We start from the raw sequence: 18,793 nt of genomic DNA, 5'->3' as shown, positions 1-18,793 counted from the left end.
GTTACGTACTTCTGGCAAATTAATACACACTTACTTCTTCTGGCCTGGAGTGATTTATGGTTCTTTTATTATTATTTTGTGTGGGTGAACCTGGTTTGCCTCAAACAAACAAAAGCAATGATTTTTTCAAGGCTGCAGGAAGGGACACTTGTGGCATCAGGCATCTCTGACATCAGACCAGACCACTTCATTCCAAGGCCAGGCACTGGGCTCAGAGCAGTCCACACTCCGGCTGTTTAAGGAGCTGGTGCTGCACACAACCCAGAGTGTGTCTTGAGCGGGGGCTGGCTCAGGCCTGCCGCTTATCCTCAGCCTGGCACGGGGTCTGATGTGCCACCCTGCAGGGTAAATATTTCTGGGGCTCTGGTGAGATGCAGTCAGCTCTTCCCTTCCCCGCAGAAGACAATGGTAGCTGCTAAGCTGGCCGGAATCCCCCTTCTCTGGAATCGGCTTCCAAATAGACGGCCAAGGTCAGCCAGAGGCTTGGGGGGTGGCAACGGCATTGCCACTCTGGGCTGGGCGGTGGGCAGCCAGAGACGACCTCAGCTCAGAGATCTGGGTCCCTCCAAAAGAAGCAGGTTTGACTCCATGACAGCTGATCAGCTATCATGACATTTGCCATTAATTCCATGCATAAGGAGGTCAAGTACTAAGAGACAGGAGAGGGACAGAGACGGACATTTTCTTCCTTATTTTAGAACTACTGGTGTTTTGTAACTGACATCAGCAAAGACTGAAAAAGAATGCATTCCAGGGTGGAAGGAGGCAGTCCTAAATTTTTGTCCTTTCCCACTCATGCTGCATTTTCGAGAAGAGGACCCCATGAACAGTGTGGCACTTTATATATCATCATATATATTTTCCTGTGCAGTTCTCCACTGTGACAGAACACCCTCATTACTACTGATTCTCCTGGCTCTCCTCTGCCTCCATCCCAGAAGGGAAGGAGAGCGGTGTCTCGCTGCAAGTGGGGGTGGACGACAGGTTCCCCGCTAGGCCTTCTCGGACACCATCCTGGCAGCGGGGCAGGGTGCCCATTTCGGCCTGGCAGGGGTGAAAGCTAGGGTCTCCACTCGGTCTTTACTCGTTGGGGGGCAGGGGGAGGATGGAGCTGCAGCCCTTCCCATGGCATTTGATTGGAACAGCGCAGTTATTGCCTGAAAGATTTGCCTTGCTAGCCTGACCTTTTCACGGTTCTTGGGCTGGAGAGCAGGCTTTGCTGTGCTTTCGGTTTGTTGTTTTTTTCTTTTTTCTGTACTTGGTGTTTCCTGGTTGCCAGCTTCTCTGGTATTACCTGGGATAGACAAGGCAAAAGGAAAACCTGAGGAACCCACCACCATGGAGTTCCTTGAGTCCTTAGGTCCCTAACCAACCTGCCTTCTCTCTGCCTTTGGGTCTTATGTTTGTTTTACATAGAATGTTCAGGATTTTTAGTTGTACTAGCAGCAAGAATATGGGAAGTCTGTCTAGTCCATCTTTCTGGAAGGACTCCAATTTTTCATTATATATTAAGTCAAAAAACTGAGGAAAAAGATCCACAATTTTACTAAAAATAAAATGTACTATTTGCATAGAAAAAGGACTAGAAATACATAGTATACCAAATTATAATAATGGTAATATTCGGGTAGTAGACTTGTGGATAATATTTGTGTTTGTTTACTTCTATTTTCCATTTTTAAATAATAAATTGCTTTGGAAATTAAAAAAAAAATTGTTTTCCTACAAGTCGATTTCAACTAGTGTCTTCCCTTCATGTGCAACCGCCATGTTATATTCACTTTTGCTATGTGAGTATGGGTTCCAAACACCTGAAAGCCAAATAGTACTTGGATCCTTATGATTTTTTTAAACTCCCAAATAAGCTGCTGCTTTGCAGAATCGCATCCTGGTCCCTACTTTCCAGAAACGGGTCCTCTGGGTTCTTTTCTGCCCAAGGGAATCAATGAAGCCAGAGGGGAAAAAGGCTGGTATCTTGGGCAAAGGCCCTCTGTGATTGCCACCACCAGCTTGTAAGCCACTGGCCAGCCCAAACATGAGCAACCCCACCTCCCTGTATGAACGTGATGGATACTCTCGAGAGTCAAAGTATATACTTTGCCACCTTAGAGCAACACTGTGATCTGGAATCTAACAGCCTTTCTGGGAGATCTGGCTTACTCTTTCAAACACTAGTTTTATTTAGATGGAGCTAGGGTACAAAGAATAAATTTTTTTTTTTTAAAAGACAAGTACTTTCAATCCATATACTGAACGTATCTATCACTGCCCCAAATTTCCCCAAGCCTTTGTATAACCCATTCCTCCCTCCCCACTTCACCCCCATTTCTCTGCAATCACCGATTTGCTGTTAGTTTTCATATTCTAGAATTTTATGTAAGTGGATTTATATGGTGTGAACTTTCGTCTTGCTTCTTATACTCAGTAAAATTGTTTTTGAGATTCATCTGTAATGTTGTAGTAATAGTTTGTTTTGTACCGATGGAAAGCATTCTACTGTATGGATATACCACAATTTTTATATCCATTCACTTGGTAATGGACACATAGGTTGTTTCCAGTTTGGGACTCTCACGGATACGCTGCTATATACATTCAAGGCTTTACGTGGACCCAGGCTTTCACTTCTTGTGATAAACAATTAGGAGGGAATGGCTGGCTGTATGTTAAGTATGTATCAAAGAAACCATGAAAACGGCTTGAACATAAGGTCACAGGAAAATCCAGTCATTGTTCACTCTCTTGTCTTACAGGTCGTACGAGATTTTAATGCTACAGCCCAGAGTAGCCCACTAATCAACAAAGTGCTATCTGTTCATGTTTAATAACTTACAACAGGAAACCCTTCCTTCCTTCCTGACAATATAAACCCTGTTCCAATTCTTTACATCTTTTCTTCTCGGTTGTCTTTGGCAGAAAGCAGTTGTTTACCATTCTCGTCATCAGAATATTAGTAGTTTTTCTCAGAGACTTAATATATTCAGCTCAGTTCATTTCCTATGGATATTAACTGACATTAGTACAAAACGATTTCACCGGTTAGAAAAGTATTAAATATTTAAATATTACTATATTGCTGGGCCCCTGGCCATTTGAGAAATTTTCAAGAGACTATTATCACGTCTGATTGATGGTACACTGATTTTGGTTTTTCTTAGTTCTCAGAAATTCAAACATCTGAGTCTCCCCGCTACTGAAACAAGAAATTTACTAATGAAGAAAGTTCTTCATGTACGCTATAAACAAGGCATTCCCATGGGCTACCCGTAGGGCCAGATCTGTAACCAGAGGCCCAGGCTGCAGTCCTTGTGGATGTGCAGGACCTTGGTCTCTCCAATTCACAACTCGTAGGAAAGTTTCTGACGGCTCCTTAAGAACTGGAACCAGCCAGGGGAAAAAAATGGCTTCAGAAGGTTTTTTTTTTTGAGGCAAAAGTGGAGTCAAATCATTTTTTGGGCAGCTGGTTTCTTCCTTACCTTTGGTGTTGGGTAATGAAATAAACTTCCTGCATGAGTATGAGATCTGCTCACTTACTGGATGAAACAGTGTGAATATAATGCCATGATGGGCACTCATAAGACAGAAGGCAAATGTATGTGTATCAAGCAGGGCGAGAAGCCTCTCTGACATGCTGTCAAAGCAACGTCAGAGTGTTCTTTATATCCTGGACTCAGACACACAAGTAAAAAGGCAAACAACGGTCAAGTGAACAGCTATCAGCTACTCTGGAAATTCAGGTGGGGTGGGGGGAGCACTGCCCTGGAGACTAGGGTGTTCAGAAAAGGCATCAGGCCATTGAGCTGGTCTTGCGGGAAGGAAGAAGTGAAATAACCCACAGTAAAAGCAGACACCATGAAGAGAGGGCCAGTGCCTTCTGAGACAGTGAGTAGAGAGGTGTGGCCGGAGATGCGGGCTCCGGTTCAGGATGGCCAGAGACAAGGCTGGGAGGCGACCGGGGAGGAGAGACAGAAGTCCCTCTAGCCACACTGTTCACAGCGCAGCAACAGCACGGGCTGCGGTCCTGATCCACCAAGACACTTGCCTGGTTACCTGAGATATGGCCTACCCTGTGGTTCATTTATCCCCGTACCAAGTACACAAAGTGTCTGACGTGTGTGAAGAAAACGCAAACTGCCATACTGTAAAGCATAGTATATAAAAATTCTATCAGAGCACTTACATACACATCTGTAAAGGTACATGGTCCATCAGTCAAGCTTTCCTGGGTGTTAAGCAACAAAATTTGCCTCTAATATTAGAAGAAAGGAATCTACTAGAGGGGTGTAGGTGATCTCACAGAATTGAAGGGAAGGCCTGAGGACAGGTCCAAAGGAGCAAGCAGCAAGATCCTATGGGCTGCACTGTGGGAACTGACGTTGCTCTAGAAGGGAAACAGTCTAAGCATTTATTCTATCCTTTGGTTGTTCTGATTAATCTACAGTGATCCAGGAGAGAGTCCAGGGTCCAGTTGGCCTGGCTCTGTTCATGCACCTAGTCCTTGGCTGGGGGAAAGGAGGACGCTTTATTTCGCAGGTCCCCAAGGACTGTACCCAACAGGGGAGAGAGAACACCCCTCACCCCCACCAAAATACTGCTCCCAAAAGTAGGAGTTGGGCACTGGGCAGCTAAACAACTGTAAACCTCCAGCACACTCACCACACACATTAACTCTGGTGCCCTCTGGGGAGGAGGGACCTATACCACAATCCTCTGGGACGGTGGGAATTTTTAACACTGTATGATGATGTGGTGAGTTTGTGCCAAAACAGAACAAAACACCAAACAAACTTTTGTTCCAAATACACAGGAAAAATGGGCAAACTACAAAAAGAGAAAACAAATAAAAATAAATAAAATAGCAAAACCTCCTTGGACCAGAAATCAAAATGATGCTACCAGGTGACTCTGGGATGGGGTACAAATGTTCCCACTCCCCCTTGGTATTAAATACCAGGTGCGATCATATACCTGGATTTAGATTGAGATCCTGGAGCTCCTAAGGGAGGCAACCAGATCACCAGAGAGGATGGAAGAGGGAAACAAACAAACAAAAAACCCCCATGAGCTTTCATACCAAAACTCCAAAACACACAAGGAAACTCAATGCTAAGAAAGATAGCCAACAAAATCAGAACAAGAATTCATTCCAGAAAAGCCTGGAAAGTATAGGATAAAATGAAATAGCTTGAGAATGTTTAAAGAGATAAATGGACGTTATACTTCCATTAAAAAAAAAACTACAAAGTACGTAATATTTAAAATTCAATAAAAAGAGTAAGCTAGATACAGTGAAAGTGAACAAGTGAATTGGAAGACAACACTGAGGAAATCAATCATGTCCTCTCCTCCCCCCTCACACACACGTCTGACAGGCATCTCAAGAGTTCTTAGCCAAGGAGCCCTACCTTCAAATCACATCTCAATTAGGAGAACCAAAACAGGTCAGAGCAGAGCCGCTTCGGCTGAAGTGGAAGTGGGAGGACTTATCTGTCATTAAATGAGCTAATATCAGGCTAAAGCTTAGTGACTTTCCTTCTGTTGCTCTCTTGGACAACCGCTATACAATCTTTTTTTTTTTTTTTTTTTAAGATTTTACTTATTTGACAGAGAGAGAGAGAGAGAGAGCACAAGCAGGGGAAGCGGCAGGCAGAGGGAGAGGGAGAAGCAGTCTCCCCGCTGAGCAAGGAGCCCAATGTGGGGCTTGATCCCAGGACCCTGGTATCATGACCTGAGCTGAAGGCAGCCGCTTAACCGACTGAGCCACCCAGGCACCCCCAATCTTGCATTTTTAAAAATATACAAATACCTCAATTAAATAAGCACGCTGAAGACAGAAGCTGCCTTTATTCTCCAAACCAAGGCCTTGACAAATACTTGATCATGGTTATACCTTAATGAATTACAATATAAGGGAATTCACTTCAATCAGACTAGCTAAAAACTAAAATAAGGTTCATACTTTATATGGTGCATACTTCCATTATTATAGAAACAACAGCTCCTTATATAGACTTTTTTTCTTCTTTCAGAAAGTAAAGTTCTTGTTCCCTTCTACTAAAACAGTATTTTTCCAAGGTCAACTCCATTCTGTTGTTATAGAACCAGAACTGTTTTTAGTATTGAAGTAGATTCAACTCAAGAAGGAAGAAAAGGGGGGGCGCCTGGGTGGCTCAGTCGTTAAGTGTCTGCCTTCGGCTCAGGTCCTGATCCCAGGGTCCTGGGATGGAGCCCCGCATCGGGCTCCCTGCTCAGTGGGAGGCCTGCTTCTCCCTCTCCCACTCCCCCTGCTTGTGTTCCCTGTCTTGCTGTGTCTCTCTCTGTCAAATAAGTAAAATTAAAAAAAAAAGGAAGAAAAGGTACAAAATAAATCCAAATTAGGTAGAATTTTACACACTAAATTTAAGAGCAGTAATTAATGAAACAGTAAAAACACTGCTCAATACTACTAAAGCCTAGTTAAAAAAAAAAAAAGATAGATCTTTGGCAATCTAATCAAGGCTAACTCCCTGCTTCATGCCAAAGAAAATATTAAGAATGAAAAAGTGGTCACATCTCAGAAGATTTTACATATATATGATACCCAGTATTTAGTTATGTGTGTATATATATATTACATATTATATAATATATACACACACTAATACTAAATACAACACATAGCTGGACAGACAAGTATTTTTTTTTAAATCTAGGAAAACTGACTGGTTTTCCCCCAAAATATAAACTTAATAAAAAAGTAGAGAACACGAACAGGCTATAACTAAAGAAGAAACTGAGGGCAGGAGAAAAAAAAAAAAAAACACTTGAAAATATGCACACAGTTTTATAGAAGCGCTTATCAAACCATCAACAAACAGAGGATACTAACATTATAAACACTGTTCCACATGATAGAAAAACCTGAAAGGCTAACTCAACTGACTTTATAAGGCTATCCTAATGGTCTCTAAAACTAGACATAAATAGAAGAAAACTAAGTCAATCTGATTTATGAATATACATAATAAATCCTGAACGAATCAGCCAATCACTATCAAAAGAACACTAATAGGTTTTATACCAATTATTGAATGGTAATTCAACATTAGAAAATATATCAGCATCGTTCACTCCATTAAAATTAACAGATAAGTGAAAAACTGTGATTGTTTTCTAACTCCTCAAAAACTCACTGAATAAATTCCACACCTATCCCTTGAGGCTGGAGTGGAGCTGGGGGGAAGAGATCCTTTAGCAAATCAAGAAGAAAAAGAAGCTTCCCTAATTTGTTAAGGGTCATGTACTGGAATCCCCAGCAGCCATCAAATAATTTCCCATTACAGTCAGTAGAGAAACAAGGATGCCTACAATTGTTATTAGTTAAATGAAATAAGACAAGATAAAGAAAAAGCTGTTATTAAAAATCAGAAAAATGTACTTGCAGATATGATCAACTAGAAAATCCCACTTAAAATAACAAAATATTTTGAGTAATTGAATTCAGCGGAGTAGCTACAGACGAGATCAATAAAAATTAACTGCCTATTATTGAAGAAGATATGTAAGGAAAATGGGAATTATAAAAAAACCTCTTAAGTAGTTTTTTTAAATGTAAGAATAAACCTTAAAGAATATACAATATGTAAATGAAAAAACTCATTTTACTGGAAGATGTAAAAATTCTGAAAAAATGGAGACACCCTCTGTGTTCTGGATAGAAAGACTTCCTATTTTTAAAACATTAATCCTTCCCATACATTAATCTAGAAAATCAATCCAACACTGTTCAAAATCCCAATGGGCCTTTTCTGGCACTTGGTAAGATGATTCTATGCTATTAAGCAAAAGAACATGTGGAAGATTTTTTTTAATTGAAAAGAAAAACGGGCAACTGACTTATCACATATCATAATATAAAGTTCCATGATTTCTTATTGGTAACTTGTGATTAGTGTAATACTCCTGGGTGTCACTTACTGTGACATAGATCACTGCAGCAGGTGGGATAGGAACAGTTTTACCAGAAGGAAGAAGTTTTTTGGAGGTACATTACATTTGAGGTTGCCATTACACCTCCAAGTGGAGGCGCAAACAGACAGCTGGATGTGCAAATCTGGGCTTACGGGAGAAATCTGGGCTGCAGAGACACACTTGAAACTGTGGGACAGACTTTTACTAAACTTTGTTTTCTTCCTGTGACATTACACAATTTAGCTTTGCACATATGCAAGTAAGTTTCAGAAGCTCACTTATCCCAACTGCGTTTCTGTTTTTGGTCTGAGCAGGTAAGATGTATGCTTGGACAAATTTAGTGGAGGATTAGACAAATTAATTTCTGCACTTATTATTCCTGTACTAATACTACTTTCCTCGTTATTTTAAAATACATTTCTCTCATTTCCCTTTAAAATCCGTAAAAAAAAAATATCCTCTCCATTATCAGGATGGTTCCTTCATTCTCTCTGAACACACCACAAACACCACCCTACCCTGGCTTCTGATTTACGAAGGCTGTGCCCCAAAGTGGCTTCACAACTACTCTGATCTCTCTACCCCATTCTGCAAGGGCTCAAGAGCTTCAACCTATCATCTCTTCCTCTTATCTCCAACACACACTTGCATGGTCTTAATCATATGCTCTCTTGCATGTTAGACATTTCAAATCCATTTCTCAAACTATATAAACTAAGAGATTTTATTTGAGTAAATTTCTATTCAGGAACACAAAATAATGCAATGTTCCTCATATGGACACTTTGCTTCCTACCCCCAAAATACACAACCCAAATTTAAAATGCAAAGGAGTCATATCCAAATCTGAATTAACAGGACTCCACTGCCGACCTAGAGTACCAAAGCAGTCAACATGTGGAACAGAATGAGGCCAGCTGTGAAGAGAAAGAGCCAAGGCACAAAGGGCAGTGACGCTCCACCAGGGCTAGTGAGACAGCCAGCCCACGGGTCACCCGAGTCCTATCCCAGGCAGCACATCCCGCACACCCAGACCAGCGGCTGCAGGATTTAGGTGTATCAGCCCAGGAAGGGCCAGCCAGGCCTGGGGGAAAAGCTGGGCCTCGTCGTCCATTGAGTCCCATAATTGTCCTCATTCGGCACGGAGTAGAAAATCGGCTTGCAGTAAGCCGTCTGTGACCCCGAACCACGGGGACAGAGTGAGAACCCCACAAGTATACATGCAGACACACATGCACACGCATGCACACGAGCACACACGCTCCAGACAACAGAGCCAAGCAGGCCATACAAAACTGTATGTAGACTGTGAAACAATCTGATTAGGAAACTAGGATCGTTGCCACCGCCATTTATTTGTCTAGTTTGTAACTAAGGAGAGAACACTATAGCAGCGCTAGGAATTGCAAAGAGGTCCCTGCCCTTAAGGGGCTTACAATCTTAGGGAAATAGAACAGGCACATTAAAAAAACGGTAAGAAAGCACATGCTAACAAATGCCACAAGAATTCGGAAGGCAGCGTAGATTAAGAACACAGAATTAGGAATCACGAAACCCAGTTTAGTCCCAACCTCGTAAGCCAGTTAACTTCTCTGGGTTTAGTAGACCAGCTGCAAAATGAAGTAGTGAGATTTAGAGGCTGTAAGCATCTGTTTGCATCATGATTCTGATCAAAAGCTGAGCCAAGTTTTATGGAGGTGGCACCTGAGCTGGACACTGAAGGAAGACAGAGAAGGCATTTCAGACAAGGGAAGTGGTACTGAGGTAGGCGTAAGCGTGCGGTCTGGAGGGGAGAGGACACAAGCGACAACGGGAGTGAGGTAATGGGTGGCTGTGGTAGCCCGCAGGCACTACCGACACAGGAACGAACTGCATTCCTCACATGTACATCCAGTCAGTTACAGTACATAATTCCAGAGAGTAGAAAACACCAGAGAACAATGGTGGCATTTTATCAAACATTGCACTCAATTTCCAGAAAATATAAAATGATCTTAACATTATACCTCTACATTTAAAATTGGTATCAACAAACTGTTCCAACTGTCAAAATGTAAACCAAAGTTTACTTTCTTAGTAAACATAATTAAATCTAATTCAAAAGGACATTTGATACAAATTATATTATCCCAACAATTCCAACATTTATTTTCTACCATGTTCCATGCACTGTGGAAATAAAAAGAGTATGACAAGTTCCCTGCCCTTGAAAGAGCCCGCAGCCTGGTGGGTGAGACAAACAACTATGCCTACCTAGAATGTACTAGGACGCATGGCATGATCAAGGTATGAACATAACGGCCATGGAGTAAAAGATGGATTCACACCCTTCTGCAGAAGTTTCAGCAAGAACTCAGAGAGAAAGGAGTCTGGCAGGGAGCGAGTCTGTGGGGAGGAGAGGGCTTCCAGGCAAAGGGCACATGGCTACAGACAGGGAATTGTGCAGGAGCGTGGTGTGGCCAGGGCCTACCATGGGTACAGTGTGGCCGGAGCAGAGCGTGCAGGGCAACAGCTAGTGATATGGAAGCCTGGACTCAGTCCTCTAGCAATGGGGAGCTACTGCTTGCTATGCTTTAACTGTCTGCTGACCCTGGTTTGCAAGGTCGGGAAGGGACAGGAAAGAAAGGGAGCAGTGAGGTTCTGTCTGGGGTATAAGCAACCCTTGTGTAAGCTCTTTGCGGCAAATTACACTGTTTGGGAAACTCCCCCCCCCCTCCCCATCACCTCTCCTTTCCCTTAATGATCTGTGAGTCTTCAACATGGAGCTGCATTGCCACTGGACTGGAAAGGCATAGGGGAGGAGAGCAAACGAACAAGACCGGAAACGCACACCTATGGCTAATCAACTTACCATAAGGTAACGGTCGCTGTATTGTACAAAGGTCTGTAGACAAAGAAAATGAAATTTCTTTTTAGGAGTTTTCTAAAACTGCCTAACTCACACCAAAGTGTTGGAAAATCTCATTCAATGTGGGAAAAGTATATAGAACCCTTGCAGAAGACTGCATTTCCTAAACTCTTTTCCATTAAATATCAGTGTTATAGCACAAGACCATGGGCATTCAAAGCCTGCCTTCACACAATTGATATTAAATCTCATAATTCATTGATATTAAATCACACAATTGCATTGTTTGGCTTTAAAAAAAAGATACAATGTGTAATTCCAAGTCTTAGGTTCTCAGCTAGTACTAAACTAAAACATCTCAATGCATGAATAAATTGCCTAGTGAAGAACATGCAGTAAAAGGCAGATGCAAATAAACTCATCACTTTAGGGTAGGATTCCAATTCCTAAGTTCCAATTTCTCATAATATTATAGAATCAAGTCTATAAAAGTAATACCTTCTTGAAATTTTGTTTTATAGGGAAGAAAATAAATCTGTATGTTTTATTTAACATTCGTTCTTAAGTTACAGTTATGCCAAAACAATCAGCATCTAATCAAAGAAACCTTAGTATAATCTTAAAAACACGCATATACATTTAGAAGGATCTTCTACATTTCTAAATAAATTACATGCCTGATATATATTAACCAACAAAGAATACCAATATGAGAATTCAGGACATTTATTTTTCTGCATGGAGATTTAACTACTGTACAACACACACACACACACACACACACACACACACAAACAAACCCACAAAGCAATGGTGCGTAATAGGTAGTGAGAGACACTTAAAATAAGCATATTGAAAACGCCTACAAACAGGGGTTTTTTTTTTGTTTTTGTTTTTTTTTAGGCAACAAAATATTTTCAGTCCTTGACACCTTCTCACACTCACCTAGCACCACAGATGCAAGGACTTACAGTAAACGTGTACAATCTCATGCTTAAAACCTAAAGCATGCATTGAATAGAATTTATACATTATGATATGATCTACTCTAATAAGTATGCAATACATACTTCTAATGTTTTATACATTAAATTACCCTGCAGCATTTTTTGAAACTTTAACATTATGCAAAACAACTTTTTGAAAGACTTATGAAACAAGCTCTCAAGGATCACCTGCAGGCTGTTTACACAGGCACTGGTTTGGTTAAGTGGGAGAAGGCAGCAGCCTCAAGGTTCATACTGAATGAAAATGGTGTCTGTGCATGTCAATCCATGTAAAAAATACATATATACATAGATGGCACAAAGATTTGTGCAGTTGGAATCACCAGTGCAAATGCATGCATTTGAGGTACTTATTTTTTCCATGGTCAGGTATAATTATGCATAGTCATGTTCCCCAAGTGCTAAATGTTTCAGACCTGATCAAATGAAAGCTGTAATAACTGTAAATATAAGACATTTATAGAGTTAATTTCAAAGCACTATGCTTTTAATGAACATCTGTTTAACATTATATGTTTACATATTTAGTTTAATAGGTTTGTCAACGAATAAATTTTCTCATTGTAAAGAGACTGACTGGTAATTATACCTGGCCAAGTGATTTAAATAGCATACGTGAAATTCTAGCAAGAATTGTAGTGAAAGAGTAAAATACTTCATTATTGCTTCATTGGACTGAGAAACCTAGAAGGCATAGATCAACGATGCTCAATGATGAAAAGTCAATACCCAGAACAGCGGTGCATGCCCCAAAATGGCCTCTGCCCAATACAAACTAAGCGCTCTCCACGTTATCAATGCCGTTGGCATCCACATGGATACCAGGCTCCCCACACAAAGACGAGGGAACAAAGCGGCTAACAGTGGGACACAAACAGCTCTTAAGCTCTGGCAATTCTTGCTTCAGGCGTTCCAACTGCTCCACTTGGAATATATTTGGCTGTTCAGGCATCCAATCATATATCCTATGATGAAACAAACACAAAACACATAAAATAGTGTAATTTTATGGTTTACTTAAGACCTGTCTGACTTAACCTTTTCCGGGCAATTTGATTACAGAATAGCTGGAACATCCATCGTACGACAGCCCCCTTCCCTTTTTAAAAGATGTAAGTATCAGTTCAATTTAAAAATACTTCTTCTCCATCTTTCCAACAACACAGAACAGCAGCATGTCCTTATGTGCCCATAATGAAAAAGAACGGATTACAAAGCAACTGAATCAGAAAATGAAATAAACCTGTAGTTTCCTAGTGATTGATTCTTCAGGTATCTTCTCTCCAAGCCAATCAACTGGCAATGCCGTATTTTACAGATGGGAAGCTATTAAGAGGCAGAGTTGGAATTCATACCCAGTTGTGACTTCAAAGCCCTGAAGATCTGCACTGTGAGAACTGTCCAAAGTTGTGCAGCCTAGGCCGACGTACCCATAGTTCAGAGGCCAGAAAAAGCCCCATGTGACAATGGCAGCACCACACTGCCCATCAGCAGAGACAGGATGGCCTTCCAGGCCTAAATGTGAGGGCCAGGCAACTCGTGAGGTGCTACAACAGAGGTGGTTTTAACATCATAGTAGGAAAGAATTTCTAAGAGAATGAGAAGTGACCTCCGGGTCAAGATATCAGACCAAAAACAGAAGCAACTATACTTTCTTTGTACATTCCGTTAAAAAGAAAATAAAGGGATTAAAAAAGAATCCATGCGTATGGGAAAAAAAAAACAAAGAAACACAGCAACAAAATTTTGGAAGCTGGAAAACAGATGCATAAGTAATAACAAAGTGTTTCAGTTAGCAGAACGGAAAAGGCCAAATCGCAAGCCAGTAGTGGAAAACATGAAAAGGCTGAGTTAAAAGCAGCACCAGATTCCCCTAGAACTGGGGAAGGGGGGAGGGGGGCAGCTAAAACAGGGAAGATGAGTGAAGGCTCTGAGCAGCAGTAAGCATCTCCCTTCCTTCTAACTTCCTGCCATGGAGGCTGCCCAGCGTCCCGCTCCCCCACTTAGGTTGATTTCGAGAACTTAACAGGAAAGCTCTTGGAATGGAGGACTAGAAGACCAGGTGAGGGTTCGGGCATTTTACAAAAGCCACCAGCACCAGGGGAATTAGAGACAGTCCATACATATAACACATGCAAAATTCAGAGGCATGCCCTCCCTTCCCGAGCTCTCTTCCCTTACCTGAATCCCAAGAACCCTGGGAGCCAGATCTGGATCCTCTAGGTAGTTTATATAGATTCTTCTGTGAGGAATCTGGTCAGCCAAAAAGTAAAGTTCTAAATCTACTGACATCAGAAGTATGACCAAACAGGCCACCCAGATCACCCCACAGTGAAATCCAAGTTAACAAGCCCCATTCACACACTCAGAGCCTTCAACAAGCTTTTTAGATCCCAATTTCTTACCATGAGAAGCAGCCAAGGATTTCCAAATAACTGAGGAAAGCTTCTAACATGTAAGATACTGAGTGAGAGAAGAAAATTCCAAAGACAAAAAAAAAAACAAAAAAAAACCCTTGATGCCTTCACAGAAATAGTTCATTGAACCAAAAGAGGATGTTATATATAGAAGAAAAAAGAGCATTCAGAGAAAAAAGACAGTTCTTAAAACTAAAGACAGAATATAGAACTCAATAGAACAGTGGATGATAAATTTGGAGAAATCTTCCAAAGTAGAGCAAAAAGACAAAGATAGAAAATAGGAGAAAACATAAGAATTAGAAGTCTGGTCCAAGAGTGAATAATATGTAAACTAAAGGATTTCGGGGGGGGGGGGGCGAAAAACGAAGAGACAAAAATCAAAGAATAATTCACAAAAATCTCCGTATCTTCAAGGACATGTATCAACAGATTAAATGGGCTGCTGTGTGCCCAGCACAAGGGATGAAACCAGACCCACACCAAGATCCATTTCTATGAAACTTGACAACTCTGGTGACAAGAAGACTCTGCAAGCTTCCAGATAGGAAACAAAGAAATCACATGCGCGGGAACCCTCCTCAACAGTAACACTGAAACTGCAACTGTGAATGTGATGGAGAAATGTTTTTAAAATTCTAAAAGAAAATGATTTCCTAACATGAAATTTTATGCCCAGCCACAATACTTCCAGACATGCAAGACCAAACATTTACTTTCCATGTCCTCCTTTCTCAAGAAGATGCTGAAGGATGTGTTCCATAAAAATGACAGGAAAGCAAAAAAGATCTGGACTACAGGAGATGGGAGCTCTGACACAGGGATGGTCAGGGAGCAATTTTCACTCAGGATGACAGCGGTGCCCAAAGAAGTCAATGAGTCTACACTAGAGCAGTCTGAGTGAAAAGGAAGGCGTGTGAGGGACTCTCATCACTCCAAGAGGGCCACTGCCACTCGACCAGCATTGTACCCTAAGGACAGAGTGCCCTAGTGAGCCTGAATCAGAATCTTACTTATATGTGGCTTGTCTTAACCATGTGCTGCTGCTGATAAACTGACAGCTTGTTATGCACTGGCCCACTCCTGAGTACTGGTAGCAGGCTACAATGGGTACAGAACCACCCACTTCACAGGACCATATTCCTTATGTACTTCCAATACCTGACCCATAGACAGATGCCTTACAATGGGTTGCAAAACAAGTATGGAAAGTTAAAACTAGCATTTAAAAAGGTGAAGGCCAGTGGCAAAATGGACTAGCATTTCAAAAGTACACATACAAATAGAAAATATCCAAGGGCCATTATTTTTAAAAATTGTTTCAGGTACATACTTGTAGATATACATATCAATGTGTGTACTTGTTCACAATGTAGAATGCATTTCTAACTGGGTTGAGTCAAAATGGTTTGAAAATCACTGCCCTACAGAAACTTTACACATGTATTCTAGAAGGCCTGGTTCAACAATGTTTACAGCAAACACTGCAAAAGCAAAAACTTGGCAACTACCTAAGTGTTCTCATATAAAATAAATTGTGATGGAAACATAGCCATGAATATTACATAGCCACAAAGATGAATAAATTATAGCTATATACAACAAATAGATTAATTTTAAGAACATAACAAATGGGGAAAAAAGTACAAATAAAGTTTAAAGAATGGTATATTATTTAGTGATAGAAATAAGAATTTAAAATTTTTACAAAGAGAATAATAATTTGATAAGCAGTTATATCTAAGGGAGGAGATAAGGGAATTGAATTAGGGAGAGGCATATGGGAGACTTCAAATCTAATGATAATGTTCTTTAAACATGGGTGTCTGTTACTGGATTTATCTTTTAATCATTTGAGCAGACACAGTAATCTTTTTTATAAAAAGAGGAAACATTGCCTAATTACTTTATGAGGTAAGTACTTTCCCCATACCAAAATGAGACAACGACCAGTTGAGAAAGGTAAATTAAAGGTCATCTTACTCATTATCACAAATGCAAAAATCCCAAATATCAGCAACTCAAACATAGCTCTTTATATGAGATAATGTACCACAAAACCATGATTAAATGTAAAATCTACAATGTGTTATTGCCTTTGAGAGAGAAAAGAAATCAGTTTTGATCAACTAAAACACCCACTCTCATCAATTCTCCCCAACATAAAACAGATCAAAGGCTCCAAAATCACTAATCGTTCAAAACCTTCTCTATTACGTCTAGATTTGATAATAAAAAAATTAGCATAAGCACATTACATACCAGAAGAAACAGCTAAAGAAACATTAGGGTGGGGCACCTGGGTGGCTCAATTGGTTAAGTGCGATTTTGGCTTAGGTCATGATCTCAGGGTCATGAGACTGAGCCCCGAGTCAGGCTCCACACAGTGGGAATGGAGCTTGCTTAAGATTCTCTCTCCCTCTGCCCCCTACCCGCTCGCTCTCTCTTAAAATAAAAAACATTCGGCCACAGGAACTCAGCGAAAAACAATGAAAGGGACAGGCATAGGGAACTGCTGGTTTTTACTGTAAACCTTACACACACACTTCTTTGATTAAAACATTAAAAAACAAAACAAAAGAACCCAACAACTTTCAAGGGTAAACACAACTCTTAACAGACCCTAGCGGGAGCCCCGTCCTAAGCTGTCTCCTCAATGTCTTCCACACCTTCAACATAGTCCTGCCCTGAGTCACGCTATTGCTTCTGACTAAAACTCAAATCCTGTCAAAGCAAACTTAGCCACCCCCAAAAACCAACTCAATGCTTCCTCTTTAAAATTATTCTTATTGACCCTGGGCCAGGAAGATTACTCACTTTCTTCAGGGCCTTTTATATCACAAAGTATCTTCCTGTTGTCCATTACATGTCACATTTTGGCTCCAACCAAGTAAGGCTTCTTACTTGGTTACCAAGATCCTTCAAAGGATCTGCCTAAAATGTGTACACCCTACAAAGTCATACAGAGTTTGTCTCAGAATACATTTTCTTGCCTGAAAATATTTGCAGTCATTCCTTCCTCCTCCTCAAAGAAATATTCTTCAGAAATTTTGCTAAAGCCAGCACTTCTTTCAAATGGTTACTCTAAAAATTTTTACCTTCCTTTAATTAGTTGGAAGTGTATAAGTGGTATTAACTATACAGGACAAACAGTAAAGTGAACTACATCCAAGGAAAGAAATTTTTTTAAAGCAGGCCTCGTAAGAATTTCATCACTTACTCTTTATAGGATGTTGCTCAAGTATTAGCAAGCCTGCTAACCCCTCAGCGGACTAAATGACATCCCTTCTAACCCCAAATTTCTTTATATTAAAGCAATCTTTTCGTCTCTCCCATTAGTGGCTCTCAAACATATCATAAACACACCTAGGGAGCTTTTAAAAAAAAAGGAAAAAAACTTTTGTTCAACAAATATTTGAACCCCTACTGTGTGTCACACATTGTTCTAACTTTTGGAGACACAGGAGTGAACAAAAACAGGCAAAGAGCCTGTCCTCATGGAGCTTATGTTTGTGTCGGTGTGTTAGGGTGGGAGCTGGAGGAAGAAAGATGGGCATCAGCTCATGTGGGGCCTTGGAAGGATCTTGGATTTTACTTTAGGTGACAAAGAGACCCATGGGAGTTTTATGCAGTAACACGATCTGATTCAGTTCGAACAGGCTCCCCTCTGGCTGCTGTGCTGAGAACAGAGAGCAAGGAGGCATAGATAAAGGAGTGGACAGTAAGCAGATGGACTTCAATAAGCCACATGAGAAATGAGGTTGTCTTAGCAGAGAGTGACAAGAGTCAATATGGTGAGTAGATACATTCAGGGTATATTCTGAAGACAGAAATCAACAAGATTCTGTTTGACTGGTTTTAGAGTATGAGTTTAAGAATAGAGCCACGAAAGACTCCAAGGATTTGGACTGAGAAACCAGAAAGACAGGAGTTGCCATGTATATTGAAATCAGGAAGTCTAGAGAAAGGACAGGTGTTGATAGCTGGATATAAAAATGTAAGCGGTCAGGGGAAAGAGACAAAGGTTGGAGATACAAAAATTGGAGAATAAAGGTATGAAAAACCAAAGAAGTGGATGAGATTCCCAAGAAAGTTGGTGCAGACAGAGAGGTCTGGGGGAGACAGCCCCCCCAACCCCCAAGATGACAGCACATCTGGCGTAGAGCCCAGTCGTCCAAATGTTTAATAAGCTTCCCACATGGTTGTGCTATACTCCAGAGTTTGAAAAATTCCACTGACAAATGTTGAGATAAACCTCAGGCTGAACTATAGAATTTTAGTTAAGTTTAGTATTATTTTTAATTTTATAAAACAACTATTTTTTTTCTAACAATCCATGAAAACTTTTCATGAAAAACAAATACCTATCATAAATTAGACCATTAACTCCAAGTTCCTTCAGTTTCTTTCTGTTTTCGGGATCGTTGGTATCATCACCCCAGCAGAATATGACTAGTCCCTTAGCTTTTGCCTCCTGAATATAGGATGGGTTTCTGAGCAGGTCTTCAGTATGTGCATTTATCCCCTAAAAGAAGAAAAAAAAGTTACTCATGAAAAAGTAACTAATATTA

The 18,793-nt window shown here is 40.7% G+C and overlaps 2 protein-coding genes across 4 annotated transcripts in view; both read right to left on the bottom strand.

Moving 5' to 3' along the window:
• The window catches only part of LOC148163582 (uncharacterized), a 47,510-nt gene extending 36,625 nt beyond the window's left edge, over positions 1–10,885 (bottom strand). Inside the window, exons 1-2 of the mRNA XM_088026709.1 lie at positions 10,802–10,885; positions 1,185–1,294 (exon numbers count right to left, since the gene is read on the bottom strand). Of these exons, the coding sequence (XP_087882835.1) occupies positions 1,185–1,294; positions 10,802–10,804 (113 nt within the window). The 5' untranslated portion in view covers positions 10,805–10,885. The remainder of the gene's footprint in view (positions 1–1,184; positions 1,295–10,801) is intronic.
• GPCPD1 (glycerophosphocholine phosphodiesterase 1) overlaps positions 9,287–18,793 on the bottom strand; it is a 53,787-nt gene continuing 44,280 nt past the window's right edge. For all 3 annotated transcript variants that reach the window (XM_028112995.2, XM_028112997.2, XM_028112996.2), the window contains 2 exons: positions 18,587–18,747; positions 9,287–12,770 (listed from right to left, as the gene is read on the bottom strand). In XM_028112995.2, coding sequence (XP_027968796.1) covers positions 12,581–12,770; positions 18,587–18,747 — 351 coding nt within the window. In that variant the 3' untranslated portion in view covers positions 9,287–12,580. The remainder of the gene's footprint in view (positions 12,771–18,586; positions 18,748–18,793) is intronic.

Source organism: Eumetopias jubatus, unplaced genomic scaffold (genome assembly GCF_037043125.1).
Source record: "Eumetopias jubatus isolate StellerSeaLion01/CBP00866 unplaced genomic scaffold, mEumJub1_p1.0 scaffold_9, whole genome shotgun sequence".
Lineage (NCBI taxonomy): Eukaryota > Metazoa > Chordata > Mammalia > Carnivora > Otariidae > Eumetopias > Eumetopias jubatus.
The sequence above is the reverse complement of the archived record's forward strand: the minus strand, read 5'-3'. Positions and strand labels throughout refer to the sequence as shown.